General features: G+C 35.9%; 1 protein-coding gene across 10 annotated transcripts in view; it reads left to right on the top strand.

Moving 5' to 3' along the window:
• Positions 1–897: 897 nt before the first annotated feature.
• Positions 898–19,233, top strand: part of LOC140924341 (serine/threonine-protein kinase MRCK beta-like) — a 40,213-nt gene continuing 21,877 nt past the window's right edge. For 3 of the 10 annotated variants that reach the window (XR_012164250.1, XM_073374378.1, XM_073374375.1), the window contains exons 1-26: positions 898–1,421; positions 1,503–1,594; positions 1,670–1,753; positions 7,113–7,208; positions 8,223–8,371; positions 9,081–9,174; positions 9,351–9,407; positions 9,583–9,726; positions 9,874–9,935; positions 10,874–10,974; positions 11,342–11,424; positions 11,503–11,582; positions 12,167–12,243; positions 13,015–13,101; positions 13,732–13,854; positions 14,261–14,344; positions 14,522–14,595; positions 15,118–15,292; positions 15,397–15,464; positions 16,358–16,429; positions 16,605–16,643; positions 17,023–17,096; positions 17,232–17,316; positions 17,416–17,472; positions 18,717–18,760; positions 19,002–19,107. Coding sequence is in view for 9 of the 10 variants with exons in the window: in XM_073374378.1 (XP_073230479.1) it covers positions 1,241–1,421; positions 1,503–1,594; positions 1,670–1,753; positions 7,113–7,208; positions 8,223–8,371; positions 9,081–9,174; positions 9,351–9,407; positions 9,583–9,726; positions 9,874–9,935; positions 10,874–10,974; positions 11,342–11,424; positions 11,503–11,582; positions 12,167–12,243; positions 13,015–13,101; positions 13,732–13,854; positions 14,261–14,344; positions 14,522–14,595; positions 15,118–15,292; positions 15,397–15,464; positions 16,358–16,429; positions 16,605–16,643; positions 17,023–17,096; positions 17,232–17,316; positions 17,416–17,472; positions 18,717–18,760; positions 19,002–19,107 (2,388 nt within the window). In the remaining variant the exon portion in view is untranslated. The remainder of the gene's footprint in view (positions 1,422–1,502; positions 1,595–1,669; positions 1,754–7,112; positions 7,209–8,222; positions 8,372–9,080; positions 9,175–9,350; positions 9,408–9,582; positions 9,727–9,873; positions 9,936–10,873; positions 10,975–11,341; positions 11,425–11,502; positions 11,583–12,166; positions 12,244–13,014; positions 13,102–13,731; positions 13,855–14,260; positions 14,345–14,521; positions 14,596–15,117; positions 15,293–15,396; positions 15,465–16,357; positions 16,430–16,604; positions 16,644–17,022; positions 17,097–17,231; positions 17,317–17,415; positions 17,473–18,716; positions 18,761–19,001; positions 19,108–19,233) is intronic. The other 7 variants (XM_073374373.1, XM_073374372.1, XM_073374374.1 and 4 more) reach the window with 3 other exon arrangements.

The following is a 19,233-nucleotide window of genomic DNA, read 5'->3' as shown; positions in this document are numbered from 1 at the left end:
AATTTCACCCCGGCTTACATGAATGGGTGGACGTACGTACGGACGATTATGTAAGAACCAGAATAAAAACGAAATTTTCTTACCTATAGTGCTCCGCTGATTGGGATAAAGCTCTTATCCCAAATGGACCGGAGCATCTCCCCGGAGACTATGGTCTTGTACCTTCTAGGAATTGAAATTGTTGTTTAAAGAAATTGCGTGAATTGGCAAACATACATCATTGAGGCATGAATTTAACAAAAGTGGAATTGGTATCGTTTACAAATTTTACTGATCTCTTACAGCAATATGTAAGATCAGTTTTTAGAATCATGATAATTGATTTTAGTGTATCCGCTAATCAAGTACCTGTAAATGTAAAACTTCCTTAGCGTTCCAAAAATAGGTGGCGGTGGTGGTGGTAGACAGTTCGAGGGTTGGGGGTGGTGATGTTCGTTAGTGGCTCTTACAAAGCCTGGACTGTATCAACAGGAGCCGACGTTCAGGGTGGAACACGGAGGCGAGTGATCGCCCGAGGGAAGAGAACTTTCCTTTTTCCTTGCACGTTCTCGCTCGGTACTCAATCACTTGCCACGCGAGCAGTCCAGTACTGATTACGTGACGAGTATAATCAAGTGGTAAACACAGGAAGTAAGTTCTTTATTGATGTCCTCACCGGAAGTAACACTTTTGCTACTGAATTTTCTCACGATTCAGTTTCTACTTTATAAATAGTTAAGAAACATGAAATTTCTTGAAGGGTTGTATAATGCTTGCTGAAGATTATTTGCTATGAAAATGCTCTTTCTGCCTTGACTGTATGAATAGAAATTACCCACAGTTCATAAAGCCTTGCGTACCGCGTTCTAATAGCATGACGTCACCGGTATGCAAGGCTTGGCATTCCCATAATGCTTCTGGGGTGGTATCGGCCATATTTCCCCAACTTTTCTCAAACATAGGCATTGTTTTGCGCAAGAATATCGCTAGAAGATTGGTTGAAATACCGGGTTTAGGCAGTTTGTGATATCTTTAAACGACAGGATACTCCAAGCGGATTCTCAGCTTCAGGAAATTGTTTAAACAGAGGATTAGTGGAAGAATTCTCTTGCGGCTTGTGAGCTGTTTTCATTTCAGCATGCCGTAGAAGATTGTGAGAAATATATGCAAACTGTGGATGAAATATTTGTTTCGCTGAATGTGTGCGACCAGTCCACCGAGTTCAAAACCTGCTAATTGCCTGTGAAGGACGATAGAAATCATGGCTACCGAAACAGCCGAAGAACGGCTGAGGCAACTGGAGGTGTTGTTTTCTTGTGGGAGCAGTGAGAAAGGCTCTTACAGCGTAGAGACTCTGCTGGACGTTTTGGTCTTACTTTACGATGAATGCTGCAATTCTACGCTTAGAAGAGACAAGAACGTCAGTGAATTCATTGAAAATGGTAAGATGCTTGTAGCGATCGAGAGATAAGCTCTGGGGTTGGTTCCTTTTTACTAAGACGAATGTCTTGCTTCATTTGCAGTAAAGCCAGTGGCTTCAAAAATAAAACAGCTTCGACTCCGGCGCGAAGACTTTGATCCCCTAACATTAATCGGCAAAGGGGCCTTTGGAGAGGTAATAGCGATAGTGTAATTTGTCAAAAGTGGGTTTCGTCGTTTTTTTTACAAACATGTTCCTGTTTTTGTTCAGGTAACTGTGGTTCGAATGAAAACCAACGATAGAATCTACGCCATGAAGACCCTAAATAAATGGGAAATGTTAAAGCGAGCTGAGGTAAGTTTGATAGCTTGCTAACCAACCAGCTGAAGTAATTCGAGTCATTCATGCCTTCATTGTAGCGTTGTTTAGTCTTTTGGGTCACCGTCGATCTTTTTATTGGCCTCGATATGAGTTGTGGGAATTAAATGGAATGCGTGAATTAATCGCAGGATTGTAGCTATGAGTGGGTCCGAAGATTTTAAGTCCGTCTGAAGAAAGATCGCATTGACAAACTCTTTTCGTTTGCCGAGCGACTTTACAATTGATCAAATGTTGATTTTCCGGTCAACTTTCTCCTTTCGTATCTCCCCTGTAGACGGGAGGTAAAATTGTTTATCCTTTAGACCAAATACGTGAAAGGAACGAATGGTGGTGGTGTGAGAGTGAAATGTACAACTACGAGAAGTGGAATGCGTGTGATCGAATCGAACAAGAGATCGGTCTAATGCAATGCTCACTCTGCACACGTAACGTCAAATGTATTTCAATAGAAGTTTACTCAGTTCGGAATATTTGCAGTGTTTGTTTTGAAAGATATATTAACGATAAAGATCGGCGTTTCATTACTCCTTCAGTTCAGCTGTTTTCAATGAACAGTTTATTTTCTAGCCAGATTAGGTTTCGAAACTTTAAGGGGAGAAAAAAACGTTCTCCTTGTATGGTTTTGCACAACTTGAATTGTATAAATTTTAATTTGCGAGTCATCGGTGTTAGTTTTAAAGACATCGAAGGTGAACGTGAAGAGACCTGTCGATTCGATTATTTGTTATTTTACAGTGTAAGGTACAGTTGTGTCGGAGGCAACATTGATGAGATACATTTATACCGTATGAACCATCAATGCTTAAATACTACTAGCAAATGATTATTATGTGTAACAAAAGGTGTAGTTTACTGGTAAAGAATCAAAGCCATTTCCCCTTTGGCATTAATTAATTTGTAGCACATTTCAATAGGGGTATTAATTTAAATGGCAGCTAAATTTTTTTGGATTTAAAGAGACTGGGGAATCTTCGGGTCCATTTCCGCCTTGTGTTCTTGTCACGTTTCTTAGATATTTCAAAGTTCTTTTTCTTAAAATAATGACAATAATTTTGAGCAAAACGTGTCATGATAATGATGCCACAGGTTTTCAGCTGAGATCAGTCCTAAGGCAATTTCAACGGTAAATGATTTAATACTTGTGATATGAAACATGACAGATTTCATACACCCGAACAATATCAGTGGAAAACACACAGACATCAACATATGCAAGTACTATTAAGCACCTTTTCGTCCATCCACCCAGCATAATGTTAGATCAACCCTCAGCCCAAGAAATATTTAAGATAAAAGTCAAAATTTTCTTTTGTATATGAGTACAATGTATTATTATCAAAGACGCTTCATTTGAATGGTGACACCATGACATTTTGTCTGCAAAGTTATAATAGAGTTATATTATGTGGACTCTATAAGAGCAGTGCTTTCTTTTCAGAAAAAAAACTACTCATTCTCAATGACCAACTTTTACTTCAACAGCTACTGTAATACATGCATCTTTGATAGACTCAAACCCCCACTAATGACCACCTGTCCACAATGGCTGCCTCTCTACAACGGCCACTTTTTATGGTAGACAGTCCATGCGTTGACTCTTGTTTAAACCTCTCTACAGTGGCCACCTCTTTACAACAGCCACTTTCTTCTGCCCCAAGGTGTCAGTTGTGGAGAGGTTCAACTGCAATTAATTTACTATTCAGAAATTAAGTTATCATTTCAACTCCTTTACATCAAGGCTGTGCTCTAAGGAAAATCCAAGGGAGCCCAGTGCTATAAACCTCGAAAATCTAGGGTGCCCAGCATACATGGATGATTTGTACCAAAAAAGTAAGATTTTTAAGTCACCCAAGATCAAAAGTTAGGTACCTGCGGCCACCGGGCTCTGCTAGAGCACAGCCCTGTACGTGTTAGTGAACTCTTTCACTTCCAGAGTAAATGATGGAGTCTTGTGAGGTAGTTCTAACTTTTGAGTTTGTGGAAAAAAATCCAATGATGTGACTATTCAAGTGAAAGCCACTGAGCAGAACTTTCCTGTGGTACTGTTTACTACATGTATGTTGTACAAGGTGGTTCTAACTTTTGAGTCTGTGGATGAAATCCTATGGTGTGACCACTCAAATGAAAGCTACTGAGCAGTACTTTTCTGTTTGTTCTCCAGCTTTAACAAAATAAAGTTTGTCATTTTTGTTGAATGTTGACTTTGACCGCTGTGGGGACTGACAGGATTAGCATACTAAAATTAATGGTCTGTATACTTCTTTAGTAGTCTGACAAGAAAGATAATTTTCCCTGACCTTTGCAGACTTTGCCTAAGGCAAAGGGACCCATGCATGAAAATAGCCTGAAATTGCACTTTTGACTCACTTTAATGATCACCTAAAATTTAAATCAAATTTAATTTCCGGTCTCTTTTGTGAGAGCAAAAGGTGAAAACGTTTCTGGAATGTTCTGTTTATGTCTTCTGCTATAAATATTTAGAACATTTAACTTCTTAGTCATTGAAACATGCATTTAGTTTAAACTATATCATCCAGATTCACTGCTTATTAATCATCAATCAATGCCACATCAGATAATGTTTATTCAACAAACTGTTTTTATATCAAGTTTATTATCACTTACCTAATATCATGTTAGTATAGTATTCCTTGGAATGCGTTCAATTTCTGGTGTTAATTTATTAGATTGGTATAAATATTGTGTAATGTATTTATACTTAGGTCAGGCACATACCAACATTTGGTGGAATAAATCTTTGATGCCATTCAAGAGTAGCACATTGTACATGTGTAAATCTACTAGTAGCCCTCTGTTCTGTTGATTGCCTGTAGACAAGTGTTTTCCTAGCTTATGATAGATTTAAGGGACCAAATTTTCTGCATTCAAAAACTAAATGTTCTATTTTTAGTCAAAGGGAATCAAGCTGTGTTTAAACACTGTTAAAGAAAGTATTGTAATTCTTGGATGAAGTCCTATGGTGTTACCATTCAAATGAAACTTTTTTGGCAAAATTTTAGCACATTGCTATTTTAAATCTTAAAATTTCAAAGAGAAATTTGAACTAAAACATATTGTAATGACATTATCCTTAGTATTTGCCACTGTTTGTTGGTTGTAGAAGTATTTGGAAGCTACATATACATGTAGAAGGTTGCATTGGATTAAAATATCGGAAAATTTCATGTGAAATATCATAAGAATTATCAGACCCTTCTGATTAACATTAAATCACAGATTACTTGTTCTACATGCATGTAAGACAGTTAATGTTTTAACCAGAGAGGAGGGGGATAAATAGGCCAATGGATTGGTGGACTTTGAAAATTTTTTCCCGGATTTTGGATTCAGAGTGAAATTTTAACGGATTTGTGGATCTGGCAATGGCAGTGGATTGCAGATTCATCCATTTTTTGGGCCCCAATTTTAGCCTTAGCATGTTTAAAAACTATTTTGCCAGTATTTCCTATTTAGAGGGAAATTTTATTGGCGGATTTGTTTAATAAATCATAATGGATCGGTGCATTTGCATACCCCTATTCACCCTTCTTAGACAGCATTGACCAACTGTATACAACTCATAGGGAGTCAACAAGAACACTGTCTGAAAAAATTATTGTTGGGGAGTAACGTTAACTCTAGGTACCCATTTTTGGGAGGTGTCCATTTTATAGTGGATTCCTTTGAGAGTGAGTTCAATGAACTTGGTGAAATTTTATGTTGATCAGTGGAAGGACATAAAGTTAACATCCCAATACAGTGGTCTGGGTCTTAGGACTGAACATCATCTGACTGTTGAGGTCCTGTTAGACTAAATTCTGACAAACAATATGGCCTTGGAACTGCAACATAGGACAGCAGAAATGGTGACAAAGGACACAAATATGGGTTGAAACTGCATCAGCGACAGAGAAAAGAGCAGTAGTAATATAATAGTGAAATATGGACAGCAACATGACTTCCTCCCCCATACGCTAAACTTCAGGTTTTAAAATTCAGACTAGGGACATACATAACCACCCAAGAGGACCTCACTGTATACAATGTACTAGCTGAAGTGTGACGATTTTGAACAAAATAAATGTTCTTTAAGCATACATTTGAACTGTTTAGATTCGTTTGATAAGATTACTGCTTTAAAGTATTTTCTTATTATTGAATATGATTTACAGTATGCTCAGGGTTTCAGAAAAGTGAGAGCTAGCCAATGTATGTGAAGCTTTGAGACAATTCTTATAAGCATTCAAATGAAAATCAAGCCAAAGTAGATGGATTGATGATAGAAAACCTGTGGGAGGTTGTCAGATCTTGTTGAATGCTAAGGCTGTTGTATTTTTGGCTAATAATTCACCATACTCATTTTTAGTATCTGGTTTGATTTAATGTTAAGCTTTTGTTTAGCAAATGAAGTGCATCATCTTGCCAGAAAGCTTAACCAACATGTGTAGAGGCATTATATGTAGCTTCAACTTGTCAAGTTGATAAGATCCATTATGTAATCCGTAAATCTGTGATTGATTGAAATTAGACTATACATGTACAGGTTCAGATTTCTATTGTTTACTTTTGATGTGATAAGATATGATTTGTTTTAGCCAATAAGATTATGTGAAAGTAAATGGCTGAAGTCTTTGTTTACTCCTAGTTTAGTGTCAAGTTTCATTGCAATTATATACCACACTGTAATTTAATTTTTCTGTAGTCTACAGTACAAGGGGTCATCTGCCACGGAATAGCAATGTGTTACCATATTACAATAATATTGTAATGGTTGATTGTACTGTATATCATGCTCAAGACAAGCATTTTACAGTGCTGTATGTAATTTTCATCAACAAGTTATTGCCAGCTTTTTAAGCATTTGCCTTTAGAGATGTATTCCACATATAGACTGATCCTGATCGGTGGAAAAATACAACCTTCTACATACAGCTGTATAGCATTACTTTACAAATGTGTGACTGTCAAGTGGGTCATTGTTGTTCATACTACTGAAGTCAAGTACATAGCTCACTGTAATTTTCTCCTTTAGTAATATTTCGTGACCTTGGTTGTAATTTTTTGGTCAGTCTGTATTATTGTCTATGAATATATTAAGTGAGAGAATAAAAGCATGTTGATAGTTTATTCAGTAAGAATGTCTAAAATGGGAGTTTTGAATAATGTCCTGAAAAGAAGAATCAGTTTTCTCACAATATAGTTTTTTCTTAAGCTTCATTTAGAAGTAGTTTCAGCCAATTTTTTCATTATGAAAACTTGTTTGACAATTTGATTAAGGAAAGTGCAGTGAAAAGGAGTTTCCCATCATGAACTTTCAACCTTTTCTTTTCAGACTGCTTGCTTCAAGGAAGAGAGAGATGTCTTGGTGTATGGAGATAAAAAATGGATTACCACATTACATTATGCATTTCAAGATGATGATTATTTGGTGAGAAATGGCATTTTGTTTTTTTCTCTTTAAAGGGGCTACATAGATGTCATTGCCATCTTATTCTTTTTGTTGTTGTTAATTTTGCCAGTTACTCATCTTTCTTTGCTATGGAACATAACCTTTTATAGCAAAGAGATTACTTAGGGCAAACTCACAGCCTCATGTCAAACAAATATGTCTGACAAGGATTACAGTATATAAGCTGGTTACAAACAACAAAAGTGAACTTTGAAAAGCTGCTAGGCTAACTCTCTCTATGTTAACTGCCCTCCTTAAATGAAAGGCACGTGAGTGCCTGAAATATCCAGGGGCTTCCAATGTGGCTAGTAGCGAGGCACCTGTCACACAGATTGAATCCATACAAAGAAAATTAGAAGTTTGGGTGGCGCTGAGTTTGAAGTTTAAACAACCATGACAAAACCTGCTCCACAACTGCTACAAACTGCTGAAAAACCTCAAAAAGATCTTACAGTTGTTACAGTATACTGTACCTTGATCAACCCTTTAAGTCCCAATATCCACATACAAATTCTCCAAACTGGTCTTTATACATTTCCTTAAGGAATAAGTTGAGAGAATTTGGTAGAAGATCCAAGCATTTTCTCTTAGGTGATCATTTTATTAACTCTCATAACCATTTCTCTTGGTGACATATGGATATTGTTAGGAGAATATTGATCTTGGTAAGTCCACATGAGCCTGCAGGTTTGGCTACTGAGCCAAAGAGGCTGCAGCCTTAGCTTGTAGTGGTTAAAGAAAACTTTTTTAAATTGTCATGAAATTAAGTTAATAATATATTGAAATATCTGTATGCGTCATCTGTACATCTACAGCTGCATACACAGGAAGGTCAAAAGCAAAAAGACTGGCTAGAGTAAAATGCGTGGAACAGTTCATTGTTTTCAGCATAATGTGAAGCACTGTAAGCTGAATCCCTGGTGCTGTTAATCCTTAGAGCACCTCAATTCCCAAAGTTGAAGAAATAATATCACATTTGTACTTTGTTTCCAGTATTTTGTTATGGATTACTACAGTGGTGGAGATCTGCTGACTCTGCTCAGCAAATACGAAGATCATTTACCTGAAGAAATGGCCAAATTTTACCTGGCAGAGGTGGTTTTGGCTGTGAATTCTATCCATAAAATGGATTATGTCCATAGGTAGGTCTCCTTGATTAGCCAAGCTATTAAATTTTTGCAACCAGAGGATGTTTGTTTGTATATGTATGCTTTAATTAAATTTAATTTAATTTGAAACTTTTGTGGAGATCAATAAACTTCAACTTATTAACTAAACTTCTTGTTTTCTTTAAATCACGTTTAAAGCTGCTCTCAGTGGCAGCAAATTAAATCTCCATGCTCTGAAGAAATAAATGAAGGTTGTGCATTATTTTTTGCTGTTAATTTATCCTACAGGCCCCGGTTGTTCAAACGTTGGATAGCGCTATCCACCGGATAAATCACTATCCAGCGAATAAGTATTACGGAAATCAATTACGCTATCTGCTGGATAGTGATTTATCCAGTGGATAGCGCTATCCAACATTTGAACAACCAGGGCCAGGAAATTAAGTAATTGTCATAAAGACCAAATCACCCCAGTGTAATTTCTGTCTACTGTTTTGAACTTTGGGTCCCAGTTCATGATCAAAACTTAATGAGAGTGACGGATATCGTTTACTTTTGTCTATCCAAACAGGATCAGCGTAAGTGTCTGGGGAAACTGCTAACCCACCCCTCCCATAATTAACCCAATGTTACCACTAACTTCTCACTTTAGGAAAATGTTGGGTTAGAGGGTTGGGTGGGTGTGTGGATGGCCAGTGTTAAGAACCTTTACTGATCCAAAATGTTCATATTTTTTTTGCAGGGATGTCAAGCCTGACAATGTTCTCCTTGATGTCAGTGGCCATGTTAGGCTGGCAGATTTTGGATCTTGCTCAAAACTTGGCAAGAAAGGAACTGTAAGTAATTCATCCCCTGCATTCTGATACATTCATGTTATACGTGTACATGTAAATATCAAGCTAATATTGCTTCACAAATACCTTGAAGATATAAACCCTTTCTGTTATAAAATATTAGTGAAAAATAATAATGTTTATGGAATTATAGTCTACATGTTTTCTTTCTATTGTAGGTTAGATCATCTGTTGCAGTTGGTACACCTGACTATATTTCTCCTGAAATCCTCCAGGTAAATATATGTAATGTAGAAAAAAAGTTCAGTTAGTGTACATTGAAAGTTGCAGAATGCCATGTGTTCCTGGCTTCTTCGTACAGTGCATATCTTTTTTATGAGCATGGTGGGGTGTGATGTAAGAAAAATTCACAGCTTTCCAGAATCTCAAATTCATTGACTCTTTCTTTAGGCCATGGAAGATGGACGAGGCGAGTATGGTGTTGAATGCGACTGGTGGTCTCTGGGTGTTTGTATGTATGAGATGCTGTTTGGTGAAACCCCTTTTTACGCGGAATCATTGGTTGAAACATACAGCAAAATCATGAGCCATATGGTAAGATGAAATAAATGTTTTAGTTATTGCTTAAGTTTTGATGCCCAAATTTTAATTTATTTTTGTAGAAGTGTTCGTAACAGCCAGATGATTAATCTTTGCCATGCAAAGATTAGTATTAATTTGTTGCATGGTTTTTTTTTTCAGGGTAAATTCAATTTTCCTTCTGATGTAGAAGTTTCAAATGATGCAAAAGATCTGATGCAAAGGTTGGTTTATTAGAATATCAGCATGTAAAAAATTGTTCTTGTAGAAATGCTACCTGTTTAGAGGAACAAAAAGGAAGTGAATATTAACAATGTAATACAGTCTAATCTCCACTAATGGCCACCTCTCCAAAATGGCCACCTCTCTACAACGGCCACTTGTTTTGCCCCAGTGGACAAATAATCCATTCATTGACTCTTGCGTAAACAGCTTGCAGAGAAAGTAGTGTCCGACAGCCCGGGGCTAGTGGATTTTGTTATCGGGCTAGTTAATTCTGTTCTTAACTTGCCCGACGGGCAAGTGATGTTTTTTTGAGGAATTCGAATAACAGAAGAACTGTGAAATCAATTCTGCTCATCAAAAAGCTTTTGGGGCTAGCAGAAATGACGTTTGGGCTAGTAACTGCTAGCTTCAGCTTGCCCTAAGGGCAAGCTGTAAAAATGATTTTCTTTGCACACTGGTAAACCTCTTTATGATGGCCACTTTCTTCTATCCCCAAGGTAGCTATTGTGGAAAGGTTCAACTGTGTTAATGTTACTCTCTAGATAGTATTATTCTTCTCGGATAATGATGATAAACCGTAGTCCCTGTCTCACCACCCTTGCTTATATAAATTCTGTGGGATGTTAAAGAACCCACATGACTGTTTGTAAAGAGTAGGGGACATAGTCCCCGGTGTGTTGGTCTATCTCTCATGGGGGAAGGGACTGTTACAGGCCCGCAGTAATTGGCGTCATGCTGTTGCAGTGACCCTGCCAATAATTGGCGAATCTAGTAAAATAAATTTTTTAAGGAGTACAGTGTTCTAAGTGTGCTAAAAACTTACTGTCATGTAATTGTACTTTATTTTTTCCATCTTAATTCATTTTCATTAGTAGTATAACTGATAAGTATCAGTATAAGTATCATGAAGTGTAAAATCTGTTTTGTTGTGTTGTAGACTTTGTTGCAAAATAGAACAGAGACTGGGACAAAATGGAATTGATGATTTTAGAAATCACCCTTTCTTTGAGGGAATCGACTGGGACAACATCGGGGACAGTAAGTTTTTTGTACTTTTTTTTTTGCTTTATTATTTATTTATTCCTTCCACATTTTAGTAGCTCCATGATTATCATTGTTTACAGTGAAAATTTGTCTGTGTTTATGCTTCTGCAGAAAAACCTTAGTTAAGTTTTGATGGCGGTTTAATGAGATACTCTTTAAAAAGTTTCCATAACACTAAAGCTAGATTCTTGGATGAGCAACACATTATTGCATAATTGCGTTATTACATTATATCCTTTATGTGTACGTGTATATCCAAGGGTATGCTGACCAGTTAAACATTTATTATTTGCTTTGGTAAACACAGTTTTTGTGTCAGATCATGCCTAATTGCTTAATTTTTTTTAATTCCATTTTTCAGCTGTCCCTCCATACATTCCGGAAGTCAGTAGTGCATCTGATACGTCAAATTTTGATGTGGATATCGACGAATCTAGAGCAAATGTATGTACTAAACTTTTTTAAAAAAATGTTATTATTTAAAATGTAGATTTTAAAAGATATGATTATGTTTTTTTACAGGATGCAATGCGGCCATCTTCTGTGTCTCCATTCACTGGCCATCACTTACCATTTATAGGATTTTCATTTACTGAAAATAGGTGTGTTGGTTCAGCCCAGTTACTTGTTTTGTAGTGGTCGTGTAGACAGGGTAACCAGGGTAGCAATTAGCAAAGGTCTAAACTTTCTTGGTTTTTATTTAATACTATTTTTTATTATATAAACACCAATGAAATACCAGGTGAGCTTTCACGCGAAAACTTGGTATCTTCACCTGTGAAAATAACATGTTATCTTCACATATGAAAATATCACCATTGCTATGGCTACATAATAAATCACACCTTTCACACCCAAAAACTATTAAAGTGAAATTGTTTTGTAGTTCATTGGTGTTTATATAATAAATAGAACATTACATGGCCGCTTGTAGATACAATATTTCTCTTCCCGTGTTGAAAAAATATTTCACTCATTTACTGCGCTCACTTGTGAAATATTTTTCAACACTTGAAGAGAAATTTCGTATCTCGGTGCGGGCATGTAATATCCTCTATGAAAAAAAAAATTATGTAAGCGTTGAGTGGGTGACAAATATTTCATAAGGATTTTTTTCACTAAGTCATTTACCTGCTGTACATACAGGTGTACGTATGACTGATATTGTAACCTTTTTTTGCTTCAGTCGACTGTCTGATAAGGCACACTCCGTTGCTAAAGAATCTGGGAACATCACACTGGAGCCTGTGGCATCAAACAATGGTAGAGCTTTGTTCATTCATGAACGTTTACATGTACTTAAGAAAGTAATCATAAGATGGAGTGATTCATAATGGTGATTGAACTGAATACCGTAATTGACCTAAATAGACACCCACTTCCATATAAACGCCTCTTATCTTATAAACGCCCCCTCTACACTATTAAAATTGTACTAGATGCCCCTTTCTAATATTGAACGTCCCCATGAGAATTACTCCTAAATACCAGGAATTAGCAAGAAGGAGCAAAGTCATTCAATTCATTCAGTTGTTTGTTCAATGTCAAGTTTAAAGTAAGGATAGACTAATGATAGCAACACAATAACCCTGAGTGAAGATTCTGACGCCGATGTTGGGAATTGAAAAAGTGATATGGATCTTTAGATGTATCAATAAATTGATGGAGTGAATATTCTGCTATGTTCAAACTCTCTTGATATTTTCTCGGGAAGCATACATGTAATCGTTTTGTTGAGCTTGTTACAGTTATGAGAATAACTGTCTCTATTTTAAACCACTCCTACAGTATCTATTAAATGCCCCTGCTTGGACCCCTAAAATTACATAGATTCCCTGGGCATTTATATGGTCATTATTTCACGGTAGGTGCAATTTGATGTGGAGTATTATTTGTGATTTCAGACCAAATTACTCAACACAACTGATCAGTATGTTAAGTGTCCATGGCCATTGAGGTAGCATTTAATAAGAAACAGTTTCAGCTGGACACATAAAATTATTTAGTCTGTCTTGTAATAATTGGTTTATTTAGTCCCCAGCTCATTGTCTGTTGAAGCGTATGAGAGAAGAATTCAAAGACTCGAGAGGGAAAAATCAGAGCTGGCTCGAAAATTGACAGGTATTGTTGTGGGTGTGTTTATAAAAATGCAAAAATTAAATACATGTATTTGTGATAAAAAATGTGGTTGTTGTCAAGTCCCTGTCGCTGCCTCCTGCCTCTCATGTTTATTTTTGCAAAAGGGTTATGGACTGGTGATCTCCCCTGGTTACCAAAAGTGTGACCCCTGCCTACTTTCATTGGAAACAGAGGAAAAACGAAAGCAAAAGGAATTCTCCGCCTACTGTGACAGAATTAGCTTGGTTGTTAGAGCACTTGACTGTAGAGCAGGAGATTGTGAGTTTGATTCCTGGGCTGGAACAATACTCAGGGTCTTAAAATAACTAAGATATGAGGGTACTTTTCTCTGCCAATGGCTAGACCTTTGCGTGACCCCATCTCAAGTAGGAGCTAAAGTAATACAGTCACTGACACTCAAATAAAGTGCCTTTTTCACTAATTGCATGTACCTGGTAACTTGATACCTTAGTGACAGCCCTGTGTTGTATGAGTGAATGGCCTAGATGAGATACAGCTTTATCTAAGTGTCCTCCATTGTAAACAAAATATTCATTTATTTATAATCTTTAGTTTTATGACTGTTACAGTCACTTAATTTAATTTACTGTTTGTTTAACTTTGCTATTTTAGATTCCACTAAAGCATTACAAGATCAAGCACTGGCTGTTGATGGTCCAAAAGGAGATCAAGTGGATTCTATCGAATTGAAGAGGTTAAAAGATGATATGACATCAATGAAGAAGAAAATCATGGGTAAGTCAGTGTATTTTGAATCCATGAACCATGAGAATATCAGTGACGGTACATGTTTTGCTGCTGGTCATTGGCATAAATTTCTTGTAAAGTCTTTTGATTGGTTGATTCATTCATTCATTTTTGTGGTGAAACACCGTAACCCTTTAAGCCCCAATATCCACATACAAATTCTCCAAACTGATCTCCATACATTTCCTTCATGGACAAGTTGAGAGGATTTGATAAAAGATCAAAGCATTTTCTCTTAGATGATCATTTTGTTAATTCTCATAACCTAATCTCTTGACATCGTATGAATATTGTTAGGAGAAAATTGATGTTGGTCACTATTGGGACTTAAAGGGTTAAAAATGTACAACATACAATATATTTACAATGATATTAATTTGGAATTATTCTTCAGAGTATGAAGCTCAGTCTGCTGATCTAGAAAAGGAACTGCAAGATGCTTTAACGTCAAGAAAAGAACTGGAATCCACCAATGAAGGCAAGTTACACGAGTGTAAATAAGGACACAGCTGTAATTCTTAAATACTATTATTTTTTGGCAAGTAAAAACAAAAGTTGATGGCATCATGCAAAATTACTGCAAAGGAGTAGTTTGTTTTTTGGTTTGATTTGTTGGTTTGTTTTTTGACTCAGTATTCCACTGTTGTTTTTGTAGAAATGAGTGCAAAGATGCGATCTCTAGACAGAGAAGTCAGAGGATTGAGGATGGAAAAAGAAGACATTGAAAGAGTTAGTGTTGATTTCATTTGTTTTGTTTTATTTTTCCCCCTCTCAAAATAATGTATTTGAATGGCCAGCAGTCACTTGCATGTCATTTTTTTCTATTTGTTTGTTTGTTGTTGTTGTTGTTTTTTACAATAATATTGACAGTGCCCATTCATAGTGAATTTTTGTGGAAAATAGCTCACATAAGTAAGGGAGGAAAACTTATTGTGTCATCATAGAGTCCTGAAGTGTGATGCCATAAAAAAAAACTAAATTTGGGAAATTATGGGATTTTTCAGGGGTATTATGAAAAAACAACAACCGAAAGGCCCACTTGCTAAAAATTAGCATTCCAGGGCAAATTGTCTCTGATGACTCCATACTAATCCTTCTAAAGTTGACTCAGTTCATAACATCCATTATAAACAGAGTCAAATTTAGAAGGATTGTATTGAGTCATCAGAGCAAAATTTGACTAGCATCTCCGAGACATTAAATCATGCATTATTATAAACTTCTATTGTTCCTATTTCTTGTTTATTCAAGGTTCTTCAAGAGGCAAATGAAAAAATCACCACACAGCAAAAAGAATTAAAAGAAGCCCACAGTGCAAGAAAACTTGCGATGGCTGAGTTTAGTGAATTAAATGACAAGCTAGCTGACATTCGGTCTGCCAAGACCAAGGTGTCAAGAATGCTGCGAGAAAAAGAAGAAGAAATGGGTATTCTTTCACATTCCCATGCATTCCCGATATTCCCTTTCATTTTGATTTTGATTTTTTGTAATATGCAGTGTTAATAATCATTGTTTAATTCTCTCAAACAGAATCCACGTTACAGAAGCTTGATGGCTTGAGGCAGGAAGTGCGAAATGTTGATAGAAAGAAAAGAGAAGTGAGTTTCTTTTGCTGTTGGCCATGGCCAAACTAAATAATAGTACAAGCACAGTAGCATCTGTGGTCCTGATTGACAGTACAATATTCTGATTACTCATAATTCTGTTTGAAGAGATGTGCTATTATTTGCTTATTTACATGCTGAGGTTTCAATAAAAATTGAATTAGTGAGTAGGTTTCAATAGGGTAACCGACCATATCAACAAGGGGCCATTAGTCCCCTTTTTTTCTAGGGGGAGGGTGTCTGGGGGCATGCGTCCCCAGAAAATTTTGAAATTTCAAAGCCCTAAAATGTGAGTTTCAGCATTCTAGGGACCAAATTGAGGACAAAAGTTTTTCATTCAAGAAAATTTAGCTTTCATTTAACTTTCGATTTATCAGTTACACAATAAATTCCTAGAAGCAATGGACAAAAACTGAAAACTAAATTACATACTTTTGCACATAAACAAATTCTGTGTAAAACTAAAAAATTGACTGTAGTATAGCGTTAACATGACTAATAATGCATAATGTAAAACCAGTGGGTTGTAATGTCCGTGGCGCCCCAACAGTCATTGACTATGGGATAGGTGCAGGTGCAAAACCAGTGGGCCATTGTGAAAGCACATCATAAGAACATTTTCATTCAGATTTTTTTATATATTTTTTGTTTACAACGTTATTCAAACTAGATGCTTCTTTTTTCCCAGAAAAAAGTAGCCGACTTCTTTGAGCCAAAAAGCTGACGAAACCATATGTGCTTTTTGATACCCCTGTACATGCAATGTACAGTTCACATTTTATCACCGTGCAGGGGGCCATAGCTCATAACTTTTTATTAACATTCTAACAACACTTTCATGTGCATCAGGTGAAGTCAATTTTTTGTTTTTTCTCTTTAATGTTTAGATTGCTTCACAAGTGGAGGAAATGTCTGCAGAAGCAAACAAGGAAAGAAAGCTTAGAGCTAGAAGTGACCAGGTACATCAGACCTCCTTTGTCTTGTGTTTGAAAATAAAAGATATTCTTGGAATGAGAGAAAAAATGTTTGCTATGGAAGGAAGTACTATCAGTCTACAATAGATATTTTGTTTGTTGTTTAGGCAATTATTTCCTACTTCTCTGCTTAATGCTGTTGGCTATTTTTTCTTCTTAGTATGCAAAGCAACTTGAAGAAGAAATTGAGTACCTGAAGGTAATGTCAGAACTTTAAAACAACTTCTAACATAAACTTTTCAGTTGATCTCAAGATATCAAAAGTATTAAAGGCAATTACAGGAAGATCCCAAATGTCATTTCCATGAGCTTCAAGTTGTCTTTCCTTTCCATGTCTCTGAGTAGTTCTGTATAACTGAGCGCTGATGAAGAGTCTGGAGTATAATGAGCTGCACTTCAGCCTTAGGTTTGCTGGCCAGACGATCTGATGAATATTTTGATGTGCTGACCTTTTACATTGTACCTCTTTGCTGCTTGCAAGTAACCCCCACCACCACCACTATGACTTAAATGGCATTAGTAAACTTAAACATTGAAAGTAGTTTTCAATTTATTTTTGTTTTTGTTTATTGACTCAGGCTAAACAGAGAAGTTTAGGGAGACCATTTCCTAGTGATACAACAGCAGAAGACCAACAACAAGAAATTTCCAGGTGAGTTATTAATTTTACGTTGCTTTTATTTACATATTAAAGTAGATGTACACAGTAAAAGTGCTTCAGCTGCTTGCGTAAGTTAGAATTGCAGATTCAAAACACATTCTTGACTCTAACTGCATTTGTTTGCAGGCTTAAAGGTGAAATTGAAAAACTAAAGTTAGAGCATGAGGAATCTACAACACAAGAACAACAGAAGCACTCAAATGAAGTCAAGGTGAGTTGTTAAAAAAAATGATCATTACTGTTTTATGTTTATAATTTATTGCTCGTTAAGTGTGGTATTATATATTAAATACATCATCTCCTGTTACAGGAACTTACTGAAAAGCTTCTTGATGTTGAGTCAGGCAGGATGTCCTTGAAAAATGAGGTAATTATTTTGTTCATTACATTTCATGGTTGTGTAGATACACTGTACCATAAATACTAATACATGTAGTTGTTTATTTTTTAATGATCAATGGCATGCCTAGTTGCTCCGGTCAGAGTTTTGCAGTAGTTAAGTAACCCTTGTAGAATCAGACAATAATATGTAGAATCTAAGCAAATGCTATGTCACAAATCTATGTAAAACCTATGTTAACCCTTTAAGCCCCAATATCCACCTACAAATTCTCCAAACTGATCTCCATACATTTCCTTCATGAATGAGTTGAGAGAATTTGATAAAAGATCAAAGCATTTTCTCTTTAGTGATCATTTTGTTAATTCTCATAACCTAATCTCTTGACATTGTATGAATATTGTTAGGAGAAAATTGATGTTGGTCACTATTGGGACTTAAAGGGTTAATGAGTCATACATTGCTTCAACCAGATCCTATGTTGTTTCTATGCCAGTACTATTTTTTTTGTATTGAAAATGCTATGTTTTCGCTAGTCAAACGAACCTACTTAAAAGCTATGCAGTTTTTAAAAGTAAGAATAAAGGAAGGAATTCATGACATAGTTTCAACATAGCCTATACATACAATTACTTAGCTTTTGGGAAAAGATTTTAGACCTCAAAGTCAACCTTGTAGAAAAATCACTATATGAGTGACATAGGAAAAAATATGTGTATGTAAAAGCTATGTAGCCTTTATGTCATGATAAAACTAAATTAAAATGTCACACAGGAAAAACATAGGCTGCAAATATGTGTCATTCACATAGCATAGAATATACATAGCACTATGTAAAAGCTAAGAATGTTGTTGGAAATAAAAGTGAACATTGAGTTGCTATGTAAAAGCTATTTTACTTTGATGCTCAGTGAATACATAGGATGCAAATTGAAAGGAAAAGCAGAACTTTCTATTGCATAGTAAATACATAGCTATGTCTAGACTATGAAAAGATTTTGAATAGTATTTGCATAGGTATTAAAAAGCTATGTACTTTTCAAATAGCCTAAACATAGTTTCAAGATAGATTTTTCATACTTTGGACTATGTTATGAGTGAACATAATGTAGCTGAAACATAGTCCAACATAGTAAATCAATAGCATGAGCATAGATTTTGCATATGTCTTGATCTGCAATGGTAAGGAGATATTAAAAAAGCTCCTGAAAAGTTGATGAAAAAGCACGAAGAGAATTTTCTGGGTTGCTTATGTCCAATTTATTTTACAGGTAGCAGCATTAACAGCAAGAGTGAATGAAGCAAGAATGGACAGGTAAACATCTCTCAAATATGATTAATATAACACTTTGTCAACAGAGAAAAAAGAAGGAAAAATAAAAACAAAACAGAAATAACACACTGAGGAAAGTGTTGCTGAAAATTTTATTAGTATCATCATGTTACAGTCTTATCCAGATATCTTAAGTTAGATCTGCAATTCTTGTCATAGAAATGACGTAACTTAATTTTTCACGTCATTCTCTATCTTGGAATAATAATTTTTTTGGTTATAGCCATCGAGAACACCAAGAAACAGTTGAAGAACTGAAGAGGAAGAGTGAGCGAAAAATATCTCTTCTTGAAGAAGAAAATAAGAAACTCCAAGCTGACAATGATAAGGTAAGTACCCTGGCAAAGCTGTTGATTTCGCTGACCTGTGTGTGGTTTATTCGCTAGATGAAAAAATGGTTTTGCACAAATTTGCTCCTTGCAAATATGTCACAAAAATGTAAAATATTGGGCAAA

This window comes from Porites lutea, chromosome 14, assembly GCF_958299795.1.
Source record: "Porites lutea chromosome 14, jaPorLute2.1, whole genome shotgun sequence".
NCBI lineage: Eukaryota > Metazoa > Cnidaria > Anthozoa > Scleractinia > Poritidae > Porites > Porites lutea.
Note: the sequence above shows the minus strand (reverse complement) of the source record. Positions and strands in the feature narration are given on the sequence as shown.